The sequence below is a fragment of the Syngnathoides biaculeatus genome, chromosome 2, assembly GCF_019802595.1.
Source record: "Syngnathoides biaculeatus isolate LvHL_M chromosome 2, ASM1980259v1, whole genome shotgun sequence".
NCBI lineage: Eukaryota > Metazoa > Chordata > Actinopteri > Syngnathiformes > Syngnathidae > Syngnathoides > Syngnathoides biaculeatus.
Window position 1 is genome coordinate 28922902 of NC_084641.1, and position 19786 is coordinate 28942687.

Sequence of the window (19786 nt, forward strand, 5' to 3'; positions counted from 1 at the left end):
TATGCGCTATCCCATCTATTTTGTTTTTAGATCATTGGCTGCCGCTCAGCCGACTTCTACTTCCTAGTTTACCCGACACCGCCCCCCTCCGCTCTTAAAGGGGTACACTCACAATTAGAAAGAAGACACAGGTGCAACTTTATACCTGCGGGCATGACTGACCACGAATGTGAGTGACTGCTAAAAGTCACATTCTTTAACTTTCAAGTTGCGCTGAATACAAACACGTAACTCTTGAGGATCTCAGCAGGAAGGAAGAACAACGTGTATAAAGGGCCGTCACCGTTTTAAGGGAAAGAGGAACTGATTATTCTTTTCCCGTGGACGACTTACGCGGCGATTATTTGACTCGGGATGTAATTGCGCGGAGGAAACGCTGTCAGCATTGCTCACCTTTTTTTCCCCTGATGTGTAAAGCTTTTTGTCGTCACCTCAAATGTAAGAAAAGTGTTGTTTTGTATTTCATTGTGTTTCTGACAAGTGTGCGTCTCGCTCCCTGCTGTGGTGTGTTTTTTTGCCTCCAGGAAGTGACAGATGTCCCACACCAGGAATGATAGCGCCTGCGGTAATAGCGACCGCTCGCGCAAAGGTTTTAAATTGGAAGGACTGAGCGCGGGAGTGTGCGCGTTCGCGGTGGACTGACAACACGTAATCGAAAAAATGTCAGCGTGTGACTGAGTGAGTGTGTGGCGTGATTCGGAGCAGACGGCCTCCTCGAGGCTCGGATCGGCTGCAGTTTTGCTGTTTTCACGGATTGCCTTTGTGTCCGACCGGAACGACGTACACAGACACAGACGCACACACAGTACGCGCTACATCCACAAAAGTATCCGAGGAAGTGGAAGTGTGGAGAGGATCCATTTGCGGCCGTGCCAGCTTCCAACCCTTTCGGGGAAGATTTTGGACAAGACGCGCGATTGTTTTCATTTGTGAGCTCACTGGTCATGAGCTCAGCGCTCATCGCCCAAAGATTTTTTTGGGTGGGCCTGGGGAGGAAGTTGGTTCCGTACCAAACAAAGTTCGGAGGAATTCGTCCGGACGGGAAGGTCTCGACAGTTTAGCAGTCACTGACATTGGAAAAATGTTACGGGTGTACGATCAGTCATGCCCGCAGATATAAAATTGCGGGTTTGTCTTCTGTTTGTAATTATGAGTGTACCTCTTTAAGAGCGCTACTCCTACTATTACTACTACTACTACTACTATTACTCGTAAAAAAAAATTTACGCACAAGATTTTTCGTGCTCGACAGTGCAGATTCGCGAGTGGGATGGCGGGCGGCCGCATTCGCGCCCGTCAAATCACCGTGACTGGTTTACTTCCGTACCAAACAGAGGTGGAGGACTTGTCCAGACGGAAAGGTCTCGACAGTTTAGCAGTCACTCACATTTGAAAAACATACAGGTGTACAGTCAGTCATGCCCGCAGATATAAAGTTGCGGGTATGTGTTCTGTTTGTAACTACGAGTGTACCCCTTTAAGAGCGGAGGGGATGGCGCGTCTAAAAAGTCTATGAAATCATCAACATAAAGATTTGCTTCGAAATCCTGTTTTTGCCCAACACTGAGTATTAAAACCCTTGTGATGCTCCCGCCCCCTGACCAACCCCCCCCCCCCCAACTCGGCCCAAATGACCCCCCCCCACCCCCACACACACACACACAAGCACACAATGCACACGCTAAATACACAAAGCGCGCTGGCACTCTCGGGCCCTCTCGGTGGACACAGCGGTTAAACACACATCCTCAATCACGACTGTCAGGGAGAAGTTTGTCCGGGAGAAGAGAGATCAGTTTCGCCAGACGAAAAAGAGGGGGTGTGGCGGAGGGGGGGGGGGGGCAATAAAGACGCGGCAAAACCTGAAACGTGGACACAGAAGCAAAACAGGGAAAGTGTTTGTTTAAGAGCGAGAGGGTAGGTTAGGCGCTTGTCCCATTCGGGATGTTGGTGGAATGCCGGCTTCTGGTTACCATTAAGTCCACTTTGGGGAAGTCTTTGAACGCGGACTCACAAAACAAGTCCACGCGTTTACGCACACCTGCTATTTAACGACTGCCGGACAACGCGTGACGGTGGAAACGTCGAAACGTTTCCCGTTAGCGTCTTCTTACGACTACATCTGCCCGGTGTTTGCCTGCACGTGTACGAAAGCGGCCTGAACGTGATTCGATGCTGATTCGGGGAAACGCACGCGGAGTTTGTGCCCCAGGCTTCTCAGTTTTTCTTTTCTTTCGGCTTGTCCCGTTAGGGGTCGCCACAGCGTGTCATCTTTTCTCCATCTCAGCCGATCTCGCGCATCTTCCTCTTGAACACCAACTTCGCTCACAACATCCATCAACCTTCTCTTTGGTCTTCCTCTCGTTCCCTCTCCTCCTTGACAGCTCCATCATCGTCACCCTTCTGCCAATTTGCTCACTCTCTCGCTTCTGGACATGTCCAAACCATCAAAGTCTGCTCTCTCGAACCTTGTTCCTTCCAAAACATCCAACTTTGTCTGTCCCTCCCTCTAATGAGTTCATTTCTAATCCTATCCAACCTGCTCACTCCTAGCAAGAAGCTCAACATCTTCATTTCTGCCACCTCCAGTTCTGGTTCCTGTCGTCTCTCCAGTCCCAGCGTCTCTGATCCGGCCTCACCACTGTTTTATAGACTTTGCCCTTCATCCTAGCGGAGACTCTTCTGTCACATAGAACACCAGACACCTTCTGCCAGCTGTTCTAACCTCCTTGGACCCGTTTCTTCACCTCCTTACCACACTCACCATTTCTCCGGATTGTTGACCCCAAGTATTTGAAGTCATCCACCCTCGCCATTTTTTCTCCCTGTAGCCTCACTCTTCCCCCTTCGCCCTTCTGTCACATAACACACCAGACACCTTCCAGCTGTTCTAACCCACTTGAACCCGTTTCTTCACTTCCTTCCCACACTCACCATTGTTGACCCCAAGTATTTGAAGTCGTCCACCCTCGCCATCTCTTCTCCCTGCAGCCTCACTCTTCCCCGTCCATCCTTCTGTCACATAGAACACCAGACACCTCCCGCCAAGTGTTCCAACCTGCTTGTACCTGTTTCTTCACTTCCTAACCACACTCACCATTGCTCCGGATTGCTGACCCCAAGTATTTTGTCACATAGAACGCCAGACACCTTCTGCCAACTGTCCCACCCCGCTTGGACCTGTTTCTTCACTTCCTTATCACACTCACCATTGCTCAGGATTGTTGACCCCAAGTATTTGAAGTCGCCCACCCTCGCCATCCCTTCTCCCTGCAACCTCACTCTTCCCCCTCCGCCACATTATGGAGAATGCGGGCATCGATCCCTCGACCTCTCACGTGCTAACCGATCGCTCTACCACTTGAGCCGAATCCCCTGTTATAAAATACATTTTTTCCAGATTACAGCGAGATAATACAGCTAGAATTCCTTTCGGAGTCTTAGCGGAAAGGTTGTCCGGCGAGCCACGAAGGGCTCGGCGGAGCGTAAAAGGTTTGCGGTTGAGTCAGCCGCACGATTCCTTTTGTGGTGCTTGGCGCTGATCTTGCAGTCTCTTCGTGGCCGTTTCTGTCGTGACTTGGATTTTAAACGTGACAAACGTCAATAAGGCAAGTAGACGAGGGTGGACTCAACTATTAGAAGGCGATCGTCGCTCATGTCATGAAATCGCAAAGCCGGAACGCGCACTGCAACAGCGAGTGACATTTTTTGCATTCATGTCCGCACAGATCTGGAATTCAAATCAAGGGTATTTATGAAAGCGATGGCTACACAAAACGAGCGCACCATTCAGGATTTAATGACAAGAACTGGGTCACAAGAAACTCTTTAGGGATCACCACAAAAAAAAAAAAGAAAAAACAGCTCCGAGTGATTAAAATCCGATCGAACGGAGCAGCTTGGAAGTCTGCAAGCCGACGCTCATCCTGCGAGAGTGGCGCTCGGCTCATTATCACCTCCGCCGCGAAACCGGCGTCTAATTTCACACCGGCGGGCCTCGCCGTGCACGCAAATTGGGTGTAGGCTCGCACGCATCCACCTGCGACCGCCGCCTTGACACCTTCGCGCCGTCCTCGCAAAGCAAAGAAAAAGCCACGCGCCCCGGCGGTCTGGAGCCGACAGCCTCGGTTAAAAGACCCACGCGGCGGCCCGACGGGCCTGGAACCCGCCCGTCAGATAACACGCATCCTCCGACATGGTCCGACATGCGGGCGGAAGCCAGCCGGATGGCCTCCAGATATGAGAAAAACCCTCTTTGTGAGCAAAGGTTCTTCGCGAAAAACAAACATCAGCGTGAGCGGCCAGACATACATATCCAATTTCCTTTGGCTTAGCGTTACAGCATATTAATGGCGCGTTTGATCCCGCGCCGGGAAACCTTGAGCAAGCCAAACAGAAAAGAAGCCCTGCGAGGGAACGTGACAGCGCTATTTACCCAAAGAGGCCCAAATAGTAAAAGCGGGGGGGGGGGCAAAGTGCTGAGGACTTGAAGCACAGCACAGAACAGAATCTGTGGTTCACTACTACGACTACTACTACTACTACTACTACTACACTAGTACTCGTAACAAATTTTACGCGCGTGATTTTTCGTGCGTCCGTACCAAACAGAGTTGGAGGAATTGGGAAAGGTTTCGACAGTTTAGCAGTCACTTGCATTTAAAAAACATACGGGTGTACGGTCAGTCATGCCCGCAGATATATGAATTACAGTTGTGGTCCAGCAGTCATGCCCGCAGATATAAAGTTGCGGGTGTGTGTTCTGTTTGTAACTATGAGTGTACCCCTTTAAGAGCCAAGGGGGGCGGTGTCAGGTAAACTAGGAAGTAGAAAAGAGAAAAAATGTCAGATTTTGGTTCACTACTACAACTATGACTACACTACTACTCGTAACCAATTTTACGTGCGTGATTTTTCAGTGCAGATTCGCGAGTGGGACGGCGGGCGGCTGCATACGCGCCCGTCAAATCACCGTGACTGGTTTACTTCCGTACCAAAAAGAGTTGGAGGAAATGTCCAGACGGAAAGGTCTCGACAGTTTAACAGTCACTCACATTTGAAAAAATGTACGGGTGTACGGTCAGTCATGCCCGCGGATATATAAATTACGCTTGTGGTCCACCAGTCATGCCCGCAGATATAACAATGCGGGCGTGTGTTCTGTTTTTTGGGGAACAACCTCTTTCCCTGAAGATGGGTCGTGGTTGGGTCTTTCAACACGACAATGACCCGGGGCACACAGCCAGGAAAACCAAGGAGTGGCTCCGTCACTACGAGTGTACCCCTTTAAGAGCGAAAGGGGGGGGGGGCGGTGTCAGGTAAACTAGGAAGTCGAAAAAAAAAAAAAAAGACGTTACCAAACAGAGTTGGAGGACGCGTCCAGACGGAAAGGTCTCGACAGTTTAGCAGTGCGGGTGTACGCTCAGTCATGCCCGCAGATATAAAGCTGCGGGTGAACAGAAGCTTTCCTGTTGTGTCTCGCAGCTCCGGGATGACATTTCCATGCAGCTGGAACCCGAAGAGATGACGCTAATCAAAGTTTATCGGTATCTGAGATCCATTTAGACGATTTTATTTGCGCAAGTCAATTAGCCGGCCGGACGTATAATCTTCGCTGTCGAGCTTGTGCAACAGGGGAGGACGTAGAACTTAGAATTGGAATGTAGCGAGACTAAGCTCTCTGTATTTCCCGCGTCTTAGCGGAGGGGGTCCCCCGCAACCCCGTAATCTGCGACTGTCGCAAATTCGCCGCTAAACGCGGATCGTCGCTCCGCACGCGTCGCAAGCCTCAAGCTGGGCAACGATCGAATGTTGGCTCCGTGCCTCTTTCTGACGAAAACCGGTTGGTTCTAGTTCAAGTGCGGTCAAGTCAGACAAACGCAATAAATTGGATGACTCGATCGTACCGTACGGTCACGGAATGCACGATGCGCGTAGTACAGCCTGTGATCGCGGATTGATGGGGAGGCCGAGCCAAGCCTGTCAACACTCCGTTTCATTAAAGTGATACAAATACAGGAGGAAAACAATCTCAACCGCATCCCTGAAGACTGAAGAACAAAATGAAAGCAAAAAAAAAAAAAAAAAATGAAAATGCAAAAATTTCCACATGCAAATAAGCCATCCATCTGGTTCCTGTCCAACAGCACTACGTACGGTGAAGAAAATATGAGTATTTGAACACCCTGCGATATTGCAAGTTCTCCCGCTTGGAAATCATGAAGGGGGTCTGAAATTTTCATCGTAGATGAACGTCCATCCACGGTGAGAGAAATCCAGAAATCACAATGTATGATTTATTTGTGTAATACAGCTGGAAATAAGTATTTGAACACCTGTCTATCAGCTAGAATTCTGACCCTCAAAGACCCGTTAGTCCGCCTTTATAAGTCCACCTCCACTCCATGTGTGATCCTGAATCAGGTGGACCTGTGTGAGGTCGTTAGCTGCATAAAGACACCTGTCCACCCCAGACAATCAGTAAGACTCAAACTTGTAACATGGGCAAGACCAAAGACCTGTCCAAAGACACCAGAGTCCATGATGCTTAGAAAGGTGAGGAATCAGCCCAGGACGACACGAATGGAAGTTTTTGGTCATAATTCCACTAACCGTGTTTGGAGGCAGTCGAATGATGAGTTCCATCCCAAGAACACCGTCCCTACTGTGAAGCACGGGGTTGGTAGCATCATGCTTTTGGGGGGGGGGGGGTTCTGCACATGGGACAGGAGGACTGCACTATATTAAGGAGAGGTTGAGCGCGGCCGTGTATTGTGAGATTTTGGGCAATGACCTCTTTCTCTGTAGATCTGGTCATGGCCGGGTCTTTCAACATGACAATGACCCGAAGTACACAGTCAGGAAAACCAAGGATGGCTCTATAAGAAGCATATCAAGGTTCTGGCGTGGCCTAACCAGTCCCCAGACTTAAACCCAATAGAAAATCTTTGGAGGGAGCCGAAACTCCCGTGTTTCTCAGCGACAGCCCAGAAACCTGTGAGATCTAGACAAGATCTGTGTGGAGGGAGTGGGCCAAAATCCCTCCTGCGGTGTGTGCAAACCCGGTGAACAACTACAGGAAACCTTTGACCTCTGTCATTGCAAACAAAGGATACTGAACAAAATATTAACATTGGTTTTCTCAAGTGTTCAAATACTTATTTCCAGCTGTATCACACAAATAAATCGTTAAAGAAAAAAAAATCATAAATTGTGATTTCAGGAATTTTCTTTTTCGATGATCTCGCTCACAGTGGATGGATTTGCACCTACGATGAAAATTTCAGACCCCTCCATGATTTCCACGTGGGGGATCTTGCAATATCGCAGGGTGCTCAAATACTTATTTTCTTCACTGCACATATACATACATTGTATTCGTGCGGGACCGGAGGTGACAACAGAGGTGCGACTCACGAGGTTTTGGGATTTATGGCGCCGGTCCTCCCACAGTCGAAGATGATGAAGCTCCCCGACACCACGGACGTGCCGTTGACTTTTATCGCCACGGAGACGCTCAGATGATCTGCCGAAATGAAAAACACATTTCGCGCAAATGAGACGATAAGTCAATCTTAATGATCAATAAATAGCAATTCTAAGGGAAAGTTTCACCTGGAATATCACGACAGACCCAAGAAGACGCGTGTCTCACCTGTGCCGGGGAGGATCGGCTGGTAGTTTTCCCGAGAGAGGAGGGGACAAGTCTGGATCTGAGCGGGGCCGCGGCCCAGGTGCAAGGTGGCGGCCGTCGACAGGCCCGGCCCGTACTCGCACTCCACCCGGAACCCGACCAGGTCGGGGACGATCCCGTTGATCAAAATCCCCACGTCCTGACACAGGAACGCAAACGAGTTCAACACGGTCACCGGCCGTTACGAGCGATCGGGAAAAAGGAAGGCATCTGAACTCGTCTGCGCGATGCACTTTGACACACGTTTGATGAGAAACATAACACCTCGCTGATGTGACTCCATTTCAGCAAAGTGATTTCGACGTGAGAAAACCGGAGCCGCCGACGGGAAGCGGCAGACAAAATATCCCCGGCCTCGGCGAATCTGAATAGAGGCGCTCGCAAACGTGCGCTAACGTGTCTTAAAAAGCGCCTCCGTTGTTCGCCGGCGTCGATCATTTCCGTGGTCCAAATGCGCTGACTTCCTGCCTGCTGCTTCCTGTTTGGGGGAGACAACCTTGAGCCGGACTTCCTGCCGGCTCCGCCGCGGTGCCACCCGGTCCAAGTGACCCACATAACGGCCTAATCCGCGCGTAATGAAGCCATTAACGGCACGTCATCCTTCAGCCTTGTCAAATTATGGGCTGTAATTAAGGGTCAAATGTATTCCACCGGTGCAAATGCTCAGCGAGCTAATTGTCGCACGGTTACGAGGCTGCAGGTGGAAGGGTACAATTCCTGAGGAAAAAAATAACAAGGCTGGCGTCATCCTCAAATCAGACGTCATCGCCGGTTCTAGTTATTTTTTCCGCGGCTCTCAATTCCGACAACACGTCGCTCGAGCGTATCGTGACGGATTTAGCCGAGAAGACGTCAACTAAAAATCAGCCCGCCCGCCCCTTGAACTCGGATTTATTTTCAGGACGTATTTGCGTTCCACCACGCGTCGACTCATTGTGTGCTTTCGATTCATTTCGGAATTGTTGCGCGGTCGAATTTGCAGCGCGCGAGCCTGCATTTACTGCCTTTGTGCGCGATAAAGCTCATACAAAGCTCATACCTGATTTATTAAGATTCCAAATATCAGGCGCTAAATTGCAGGGACAGGAGCGAAAGCGGTATTTTGCATTTTTCTGATGGTTTTCACCAGGGAAAAATATGGACGAGCACGGCGACCGCGTAATGAAGTTTGAAGTGATGGAATCGGAAGTGTCAGTGGAATGCAAACAAATACGTTAGCCGTGTTTTTTGTTTGATGTAAACTGTCACGGGCGCGTGTGAATTTAATCCATCCGGTGTTAAATTGTGTTTATAGCCTAGAACAACCAAAAAAGCCTGCTCTGGGAGAGCCCGGCTCCAGACACTTGTCACAAGTGGCCTGAGATGACCCAGACGCAAGGAAATATAGTGCGGAAAGGCGTTATGTCATGACTCCTGACTGTGACTGGCTCCGAGTCAGCCCTGAGCATTCACGAGCTCCAAAACCTCCGTCGTGATCGTTTTTGTTTCTCGCGTTTCCAAAACCTCTCCCACCTCCGTCTCTCATTTGCCTGCTCTAAACTGGTTTGTCCTTGTCTTTAAGATGCGCTATCTAGAAATGTTAGTTTGCCCAGGAGGCGGATTTGGACCGAGGGACGTCGTCCAGCTCTGTGAACTGCGAGACTCTTTTTGCGATTAAGGGCTTTCAACATCGACCTGACTTGATTTGACATTGGAATTTGTCTCAAGTTTGGTAAATCCTCCTGGAGTGCGCACAATACATCCATTCATCAATTTTCAAAGCCGCTAATCCTCACAAGGGTCGCGGGGGCACACTGCAATGCTCGGCAATTTCTCGCCATCAAGTTTCCTCCAGTTTTTGCAAACCTTTGGTAAATATGGAACGAGATGTCTTGAAAAGTATGGACGATGAAAACCTAGGATTCCAGTCCATCCATCCATTTTCTACCGCTTCTCCGGGTCGGGGTTGGCCACAGCCTAGCTAACATTGCACCCGACCCCTAAGGCCCCTCTCACAGGTGGTGAGTCCATGGGAAGGGAGACCCATGTTACCCTTTCGGGCTGTGACCCGTCACCAGGCGCTCGAGCCCCACCTCCAGGCCTGGCTCCGGGCGGGGGGGCCTGGTGACGCCCTTCCGGGAAAGGGAAACCAAGATCCAATTTTTGTATTCGTCATAGGAGTTTTGGAGTCGGACTGTGTGTGATCCCTCACCTAGGACCTTTTTGCTATGGGTGACTCTACCAGGGGCATGAAGCCCCAGACAACTTAGCTCCTAGGATCATCGGGACACACAAACCCCTCCATCACGGTAAGGTGACGGCTCAAGGAGGGGGCCTATGATTCCATCCATCCATCAATCCATTATCTACCGCTTTTCCGGGTCAGGTCTCATGGGAAGTAGCTTCAGCAGGGATACCCAGACTTCCTTTCCCCCAGCCACTTCTTCCAGCCCTTCCGGAGGGATCCCGAGGCGTTCCCAGGCCAGCCGGGAAACATAGTCTCCCCGGTGTGTCCTTGGTCGTCCCCGGGGCCTCTTTCTAGTGGGACACGCCCGGAACACCTCACCAGGGAGGCGTCCGGATCAGATGACCCAGCCACCTCATCTGGCTCCTCTCAACGCGGAGGAGTAGTGACTCGACACTGATCACTGACCTTGGCGGAGTCCAACTCTCACCGGGAACGAGTCCGACTTATTGCCAGCAAACGGACCGAACTGCTCGTATCAGGAGGGTCGGTACCCCATACCCCCGAAGAACCGGTCGAATGCCTTCTCCAAGTCCACAAAACACACGTAGACAGGTTGGGTCATATTTTGTAAAAACTTTGCTGCTTTGATGAGAAGAAAAAAAGTGGCGCTGATTTCCTCGGTCCGTTGCGACTTTGCCTTCACGAGAAAGGCACAACTCCCTCATCTTTGCGTCGTTCTCTGGCACTTTTGCCGTCACAAGTCGGGGAACACCTCACCAGGGAGGCGTCCGGGAGGCATCCGGATCAGATGCCCCAGCCACCTCTCAATGCTGAGGAGAAGCGGCTCGACACTGAGCCCCTCCCTGATGACCGAGCTTCTCACCCCATCTCTAAGGGAGGGCCCGGACACTCATTTCGGCCGCTTGCATCCGGGATCTTGTTCTTTCGGCGTCTTTGATTCCAAAGTTTATTTATCCTTGAGTATTTATAAATATTACGTTTCTGGGAAAAGTCTTTTCAAGTGTGTAGCATGTCTCATTTGTGTGTGTTGCAGGGGACAATCGGCCTTGCGCGACGTGTGATGTAAGGCAAAGCGCAGGTGTTAGCGGCGTTAACAAGTGGGCCAAGGTTACGGCCCGACTCGATCGTTGCGCGAAATTCCATTTAGCCGCCATTCATTTGATTACTCACACGTGTGCTTTTCTGTCTTTGATATTCACACGCCGCCGGGTCAAGGATTCATAACGTATTCCTCCGCGTTGGGACCCGTATTTGATTCAAGTACAATGTCGACGTCAGACCTCAACCGGGTGCGCCAAAACGATTCGAAACTGAAGCGTGCCGAACGTTCCGATGTTACGACAATAGCTCGCCATTAAGCTCTGAGGCGGCGGGCGGCGGGCGACCTCACTGCGCCCACACTCTTGGAAATTCAGTATTTGGAAGCGGTTTGCGAGTCCTTGACTAAATATTTTCATATCTTTGTAAATGGCACATCTTAACCACCGATGACACAATTGCGACGCAAAGTTAATGCAACGGATTACAGAACATTCGGATCGTGCTTAGAACAGTCGACGCTTTCGCTACAGATAGCAAACTGCGTATATTTATTACGTAGCAAAAGAACTGAGTCCTGTTTGGTACCAACTGTCCTTAACCTTTATGATTATTAATACACACGATGAGCAAAGGGGCCAAGGTGTCAGGTTCCAATCCAGAGGCCTAAATAGCTTGTTCCCATTGCGCCCATAACTCGATGCGTCACAATAGTCATAAAGTCGGCGCGGATCTATTTGCGGAAATGTAGAAGGACGTCGTGGCCAACGTGTACCTTGATGTCCGCGGAAATGCTGATCTCTGGGGGTGTTAGCGTCATGGAGGGACACTGCTGGGGGCCTTCACCCGTGCCGATCCAGGAACGCGCCAACAGCCCCTGGGCACACTCCTTCTGGATGGTACACCTGGACAAACGGGGAGAGGAATCGGGTGAATCGGGGTTGTTGGGGGTGGAAAAAAAATCCAAGATCTCGGCTAAGTCCTGGTACACCCAGAAAGATTTTTCAACGCTTCAAATATTTTTTTTTTAAATCAGCTCCGTACATCAAACATAAAATCCGGCATTTAGCAGGTTTGGTCGTCATGTGTGCGATGTTGTTCGATAATCTCGGCACATGAAACCACACAGATCAAGATTCTGCTCAGCCGCCAGCCTCGAAATCTAAAAATCTCACAAAACCCAAGAACAGGAACGACTCCAGGATACGCGCTGATGTTTATGTTTCAGAATTGCTATGGAAAATATTTCTTGCCGTCCGGGAAACCACTTTTTCAATATCATCAATAACAGCAGAAAGACGTTTTTTTTTTTTTTTTGTTTGTTTTCATTCCGTTTCGGACCCTAAAATCAGAACAAATCCGCAATTGGACACACGTCAGACCGAAAGACAATCTCGTAGGATCATCTTGTCTAGTGTCGGATGTGTGAAGTCAGCAAGGAGCAGAATCGCCACAAAAACAAGCCGACATTTATCACAGACGGACGCGGTGTTGGGCCAGTGATAAACTTTGCCAAAAACAAGAAAGGAACGTCTGTAAGTGACTTTTTAAATGTGTAATGTACATCCGCCCATCCATTTTCTTTGCCGCTTATCCTCACGAGGCGCCGGAGCCTATCCCAGCTGTCAACGGCCAGGAGGTTGGGTACACCTTTAACTGGTCGCCAGCCAATCGCAGGGCACATCGAGACAAACAGCCGCACTCACAATCACACCTACGGGCAATTTGGAGTGTCCAATTAATGTAGCATGTTTTTGAGATGTGGGAGGAAACCGGAGGAAACCCACGCAGGCACGGGGAGAACATGCAAAGTCCACACAGGCGGGTCCGGGGTGAACCTGAGTCCTCAGAACTGCGAGGCCAACGCTTTTCCAGCTGATCCTTCGTGTCGCAGGTAACGTACATATAAAATGATAAATAATGTGTGCGGGAATTGGATGCGTGTTTGTGTTGATTGATCCGAGATGATAATCGCACATGCTAATGCTAATCACGAATGCTGACGATTTCGCATTTAGCATTTTGCTCGCTCAATTTCTGGACGTCAATTTCATACTTAGTGGTTAGAGCACTGGTTTGGTAAACCAGGGGTTGTGGGTTCATACCCCACTGGGGCCTCCACTCCCTGAGAAGGGTTGCGTCAGGAAGGGCATCCGGCGTAAAAATTGTGCCAAACATATATGTGCGTTCATCTGAGATGACGCGCTGTGGCGACCCCGAAAGGGACAAGCCGAAAGAAACACACACACACACTGAGTAACATCATATGCAGTTCAAGGGTTGAAATCCAATCCTCATAAATACGAGTATAATGCAGGTTAGTAGAAAAAAAAAAAAAAGGTGTGTAGGGGGGGGGGCTTATTATTTGTTCAATAATGAAGAGATTTGATTTGAAAAAGATTTGCTAGCGACAACCCGAATTAAAGGTCACATCACCACATGCAGCTTCATCTCGGGTTACAGAACACGCCCCCCCCCCCCCCACATGACCGAAGGCGGGCCGCGCAGCACGCGGTCGTCTAAGTCGTTTCATCGGCGCACTCCACCGCACGCGTTAATCGTCATCGTCATCATCATCGCGTGTCGAGCCGTCGCACAAATCCCGGGGCGCGGCGCTCGTAGCTCACCTGTCACTTTAGCGCGGCGCATCGCGGCAACCTTGACTCCGGGTCACATGCGTCACTATGGAAACCCATCCCAGGGGCGCTGCCATCGCACAGACTTGCTTGCCGGTATTGAATCCGGGGGGTGGGGGGGGGGGGGACTACCGGTAGCCGTTCTTCAATCAACAGAACCGACTGTTTATCAGCATCTAAAGTATGTTTGCGACCTGCGCATATGCTCACAACTTGTGCGCGTGAGTGTGTGAGAGCATTAATGAGGCATTCGTCAAGCGAGAAGCGCCGACGCCGACTTGTTCTCCGCTAATGAACTTCGGCGGCCGCTGGCACCGAACTGGGTTCATCTGCGGACGAAGCGACCTCAGACGGAGGAGACCGAAGACGCCCCATTTAGCTGCATCCCGAGACACCACATAACGAGACCCCCGCCCCCACCCCCCAACCTCGTTCACATTTTTTTTTAAAGCGCGTGTCTGCGTTTGCGCCTGAAGAAAACGAACGTCAAGATGCCGGTCCCCTCGGAACCGAGGGGCTGAGAACGGCCGGGAGGTCAGCCGCTTACGCTAAAAATAGCACTAAGTGGCTTTGAAAGCCGGGGAGGGAGGAAAAAAAAAAAAAAAAAAGAAAAGAAAAAAAATCCCCTCAGCGTGAATAATCTCATAAATTCTGAGTGCCGTTTTCACAAATTCAAGACTCAACGCTAGATTACATCTTGAAACGTGCGGCGTTCCCGTCACCTCGTGACCGACTCATCGTCGCGATCTATTCGGCGAGACGTGGATTTGTCGTCACAGTTTAAACGTGGATTTCGAGAGCAGATTATGTTCAGGTCGCTGTCAAAATCTCTGTCGCGACGAGTCGCACGCACATTTTCAGATGAATTTTTTTTCTCTTCATTAGCGATCGAGAGGAAGGAGTGTTCCGACCTGTCAATCACTCGTACAATAACGGCCAATCGGATACCTCTCGCCGTATTGTCCCACGAGCAATGCCGCTTGATAGTAGCGTGCGCCTGGAAAAGTTCATGTTACAACAGAAATGGTCCTCAGATGCGCTTGGGCAACGTGCAATTCTGATGAAAGATATCCTGCTAGCTTACAAGGGTCCACTTGATTTGTTTGTTTGTTCCAAAGCCTAAAACACGGTTGGTGAAGTGTCTACGATGGATTAAGGCTTGCGGAAGACCCCACGTACAATATCAACTAACACAAGGCTGTATGTTCGACGGTGAGTGAGGGAGAAGTATCTTGATTAAATTACCATCAGTGCTTTATACACTGCAGGAGAACAACTTTCACTTTGTTAGCGTATCACCGACCCGCCGAACGAAGTGTGTCACGTTTTATGCCGAAGGGTCGGGTTCGTGATGCGTAAACGCGCCACGTCATGCAAGAGAAATGTCTATTCGCCTTATTTTCATCACGTCGGACTTTTAAGACGGAGCACTGGGTTCCCTTACGAGCCAAATCAAATGAATACACCCACTCACTTTTTAAAGACTACGATGATATCACTCGTGATCTTTCCAAGTAAAAAGTACTCACCCCGCTTTACGCGCGCAGTACGATTCCACTATTTTACCCTTTTGGATTTCAACACGAAGTTTGCGAAGCGTCAAACTTTTTTGCGTCGATCGCCAACGTTTCGCTGTAACTCCGACATTGCGTCCCGCTCCGTCCCGAATCTTAGTTCCGTGCACATATCCTTGCGTGAACCGGTTGAGACCTCTTTGTAGAACTCTCTTGGACAAGTCTGACACATTCAGCAAAAAACATTCCGCAATATTATCTGGAATACGCGATAGAGAATCGACTTCAAACCTGTTCTGCTCAAGCTTGTGGGACATGGCAACTGTAGCTAAGGGGGCGGAGCTTAAGCTGGCCAGTCGGAAAGGTCCATTAATGTAAGCGCGCTCGTTGAAATATTTGGGCTGTCAGCATTTATCGCTGGCGTTGATAAACGATACATCTGTGAATACAATTTTCAAACAAACGATGTGACTTGAGACCTCTCTGTGGAACTCTCTTGGACAAATCTGACGCATTTAGCAAAAAAAAAAAAAAAAAAAATTATCTGTAATAGGCGATCGAGAATCGACTTCAAACCTGTTCTGTTCAGTCGCCATTTTGGAAGGTCGTGGGACATGGCTAAGGGGGCGGAGCTCGAGAGCGAACGCCAAACAATTTTTCCCCTTTCGAAGTTCCAGCTCAAGCAGTTTGAAAACATTCCGCGACCTTTCATCCCGAAAGGAAACGGCACGCGCCGAACACCGACAAATAACGACTTTTCCGTCGCAGACTGGCGAACCCGCAAAGTGGCCAAACGCGAGGAATCCATTCGGGACGACGGAAAAAAAGGGAATAAACACCCGCGAGCCGGGGAAAAGACGCGCGCGCTCACCGATCCTGAGGCGTGCATTTCAAGCGGCGGCGGCGGCGGCGGCGCCTTAAAATAAACACATGCAGCTAAAATATGACCAGGGAGAAGTCGTCGCCCCACCCCCGCCCGCTTGCGCGTACGGCAGATAAGGGGGGGACTGCTAAACATATCGTGTCAGCCTCGACGCACACCGACAGAGCCGCACACTCCGACGAACACCCTCCTTTGTCCGTTGCCGACTACCCGTGACGCGGGATTTGATTCAAATCAAGATATTTGAGTGCCTTCAGATTAAAAAGGGGCCGAAATACGCGATCCGGGGCCCAGCCGGCGTCTATCTCTGGCAGGGGCCGCGAGAGAGCTCACGTTCCAGACAACGGTGCCGCGCGAGAGCTCGCGCCGTGCCGGAAATCAAACGGACTCCCGCCGGGACGGCGTCGGCTTCCGAGATTCGGGGGAATTGCGGCTCGAAGGGGCGAGCGCTTCCTGCGTTCGTCTCGCTCTTCAGAGGTCGCCGGTTTGAAAATCGTTCCGAAAAGTAATTAGCGGCCCGCGTTTACATAAATGAAGGATAACGTCTGCTGTCATATTTTTAAAACATAACTACGCGTGCGTTGATGTGCCTTTGAACGGACCTCATTAAGCAGGTGAGGACAGCCGTGGCGGCTGCAGATTTCCAAACCAGGATCTTGCCGCTGATCTTTTTCTTTTTAGGAAAGTACTTAACCTAAGCTAGCGCGATCCGAAAATAAAAATTATAGGAAAACATAAATACAATGCGATCAGAGCGTTTTCTCACAGTGTCCGTTAGCTCATGCTGTCCGCGACCCGCCCAAAATGGCGCCGCAAACCACTTTTGGGTCCGACCAATCACTCTGAGAAATCACGGGTGTCAAACTAAAGGCCTGGGGGCCGGATCTGGCCCGCCACGTAATTTTAACGGGCCCTCAACGGCAACTCACTTCATGTTTCTTGCTAAAACACCACAATTACAAATTATATTCACTTTTAATCATGTTGAAATATTGCAAGATTTTTTCCTCACAAATGCCCTTTTTATAAATACTTTGAAAAATGTTTGAACAAAGCGGCACGGTGCGGCAGCTGGTAAAGACTTGGCCTCACAGTCCTGAGGACCGGCTTTGATCCCAGCCCCACCTGTGTGGAGTTTGCGTGTTCTCCCCCATACCTGCGTGGCTTTCCTCCGGGTGGGCTCTCCGGCTTCCTCCCACATCCCCAAAACATGCAACATTCATTGGACACTCTAAATTGCCCATAGGTGTGATTGTGAATGCGACTGTTCTGGATGTGCCCTGTGATTGGCTGGAGACCAGTCCAGGGCGTACCCCACCTCCTGCCCCTTGACAGCTGGGATAGGCTATAGCACTCCCCGCGACCGTGGTGAGGATAAGCAGCTAAGAAAATGGATGGATGCAATATTTGACCAGTTTTTACTGTCTTCTGATGGTCTCTATATGTGCCCTGCAACTGAACGGCGACCGGTTCAGGCTGCAGTCCGCCTTTCGCCTGAAGTTAGCTGGGATAGGCTCCAGTATTCCGTGACCCTTGTGAGGATGAGCATCTTGGAAAATGCATGGATGAATTATTTCAAAACTAGTTTTCACAGTTTCACATTTCTTCACAAAATGACACCATTGGTCAATATCCACACGTATACGTCATTTTTATCATCCGTTTTTTCTGCCGCTTATCCTCACGAGCGGTCACGGGGAGTGTTGGAGCCTATCCCAGCTGTCAACGGGCAGGAGGCGGGAAACACCCTGGACTAGTCGCCAGGCAATCGCAGGGCACATTAAGACAAAACAGTTGCACTCACAATCACACCTACGGTCAATTTAGAGTGTCCAATTAATGTTGCACCTTTTTGGGATGTGGGAGGAAATCAGAGTGCCTACCCGGAGAAAAACCACGCGGGCACGGGGAGAACATGCAAAGTCCACGAGGGCGATGGCCGGGATTGAACCCGGGTCCTCAGAACTGTGAGGCCAAACGCTTTACCAGCTGATCCACCGTGCCGAGTTCTTCTTCTTATTATTATTTGTTTTAATCCTTGTCCAATACAAAGTTTTGACAGTGGCTCGCTCTTTTTGGCGATGCAGCGTTAATGCCTGAGCAAACGTGGCGGTTTTGGAGCTCTGAGGTTCCTGCCCGAGACCAGCAAATGCGCCGATCGTACAGTTACTAATTTTATGGGTTCACGGTCAAAACGGGCCGCCGAGGGAAAACCGTAACAAAGTTGCGGCCCGTGACGGAATTGATCTCGACACCCACGCTCCGGATTGTCCGCAGAATTCGTACATCAATATGTGCTCTGCAGTCGGCTGGGAACCAGTCCGGGCGGGCTTCAGCACGGTCGAAAACCACCGGCCAGAACCGACGGACCGACGTTGCTCACTGCCTACTCGGAGTAAGAATAAACCTGACAGCCGGAAACCTGCCGACAAACCTCTGGATCCGACAGGCAGGTGGGGCGAGAGGCGGAGGCCCGGGCCACGGACGGCGAGTCGGAGGCCGGAATGACTTGGAGTGCTTTGAGCTCCCAGACGGCGACAGAGACGCAAGGCCTGACACGCTTTGACATTTCCTTGTCAAAAGAGCCAGTGTGCGCTCCCCTCCCTCCCACCACCATCGGCACAATCAACGCTCCTTTGTAGACGGGGAGAGAGGAGGACAGGGGGCGGGGGTGGCGGCGGCGGGGGGGGGGGGGGCAGACACGAGCTCTACTGGGACAGATGTGAGGGATCCAGAAATTCTTCAAGCTACTGGAAAATAGCAACCGCGAGAGCGAGCCGGAGCAAGAGAGGAAGACAAAGAGACAAAACGAGCCAGTCAAGCGAGAAAGGGAACGGCACGAAGGGACGGCGGGAGGATAGATGGATAGATAAATAAAGAGAAGAGACGGGGAGATGACAGTCCTGACCGCCGCACGTACGCGCGCGGCTCTTCATCAGTTCCACTCCTCCGGTTCTGAACGGCCCCCGTGGCTGCGCCGGAGCCTCGAGAGTTGCGGCACCGCTCGGCGCAAAATCCACTCGTTCGTCTGATCCGCTTTAATCAAGAGATCGAGAGAGAGAGGGACAAAAAACAATCCCCGACGCAGGGCCACGTCGATCACGCCGCACGTCTCGCTGGCGCGAAGACCTCCAAATCCCTCAAAATATTCCGAGCGGCTGGTTCGCCAACGCGCGCCGACAGGAACACAAACTGCGCGTATCTGGCCGGGAATCCGACCCCACGTCGTGTTCTAATCGGGTGCGATCTGATTCTCATTTGCGCGTCTTTCTGATTTAACTCCACGCAGGATTTGCTAACAGGGGTCTCTTGTGAGTCAGTCCAGAACCAGTGGTCTCCCGGATCAGGTTTATGATACATTACAACAAATAACGTGCACCAACCGGTCGGGAGTTATGGACCGGAGGCTGCTGACTTGCAAGAAAAGACCTCGCGAAAGACCTTCCTGGCGAAATCCGAATGCGGTTCTGTGTCTTAAATCAAGCGGTCTTGCCGGGAAGACCCGCAAAAGACTGAAATGGATGCTGCAAAAAGAATGCGACCGCAGGAGAGACTTGAAATCCCGCCACTTCTTTGAGCAGATTTCGCAATTCCTAACCACTTCGTTCCTCAAGAAAAGATCCAAATTCACCTCATTGGTCCAAACCATAACTATAAATGATGTATTCTTGTTCCTCTATCTATGCTGGCCATGTATAGTGACCGGTGGTACTTCTCCACTAGATGGCAGAAGATTCCGTCACCTCTCGTCATCCGTTCGACAGGAAACGCACCACAGAAGTCAAAACTGAGAGGATCTGATCGTTGTTTCATTGTCATTTTTTTTGGCACGGC

At 50.5% G+C, this 19786-nt stretch overlaps 1 protein-coding gene across 1 annotated transcript in view; it reads right to left on the reverse strand.

Moving 5' to 3' along the window:
- The window catches only part of plxnd1 (plexin D1), a 112412-nt gene that overhangs the window by 73957 nt on the left and 18669 nt on the right, over positions 1-19786 (reverse strand). The window contains exons 5-7 of the mRNA XM_061845614.1: positions 11695-11824; positions 7655-7832; positions 7417-7525 (exon numbers count right to left, since the gene is read on the reverse strand). Of these exons, the coding sequence (XP_061701598.1) occupies positions 7417-7525; positions 7655-7832; positions 11695-11824 (417 nt within the window). The remainder of the gene's footprint in view (positions 1-7416; positions 7526-7654; positions 7833-11694; positions 11825-19786) is intronic.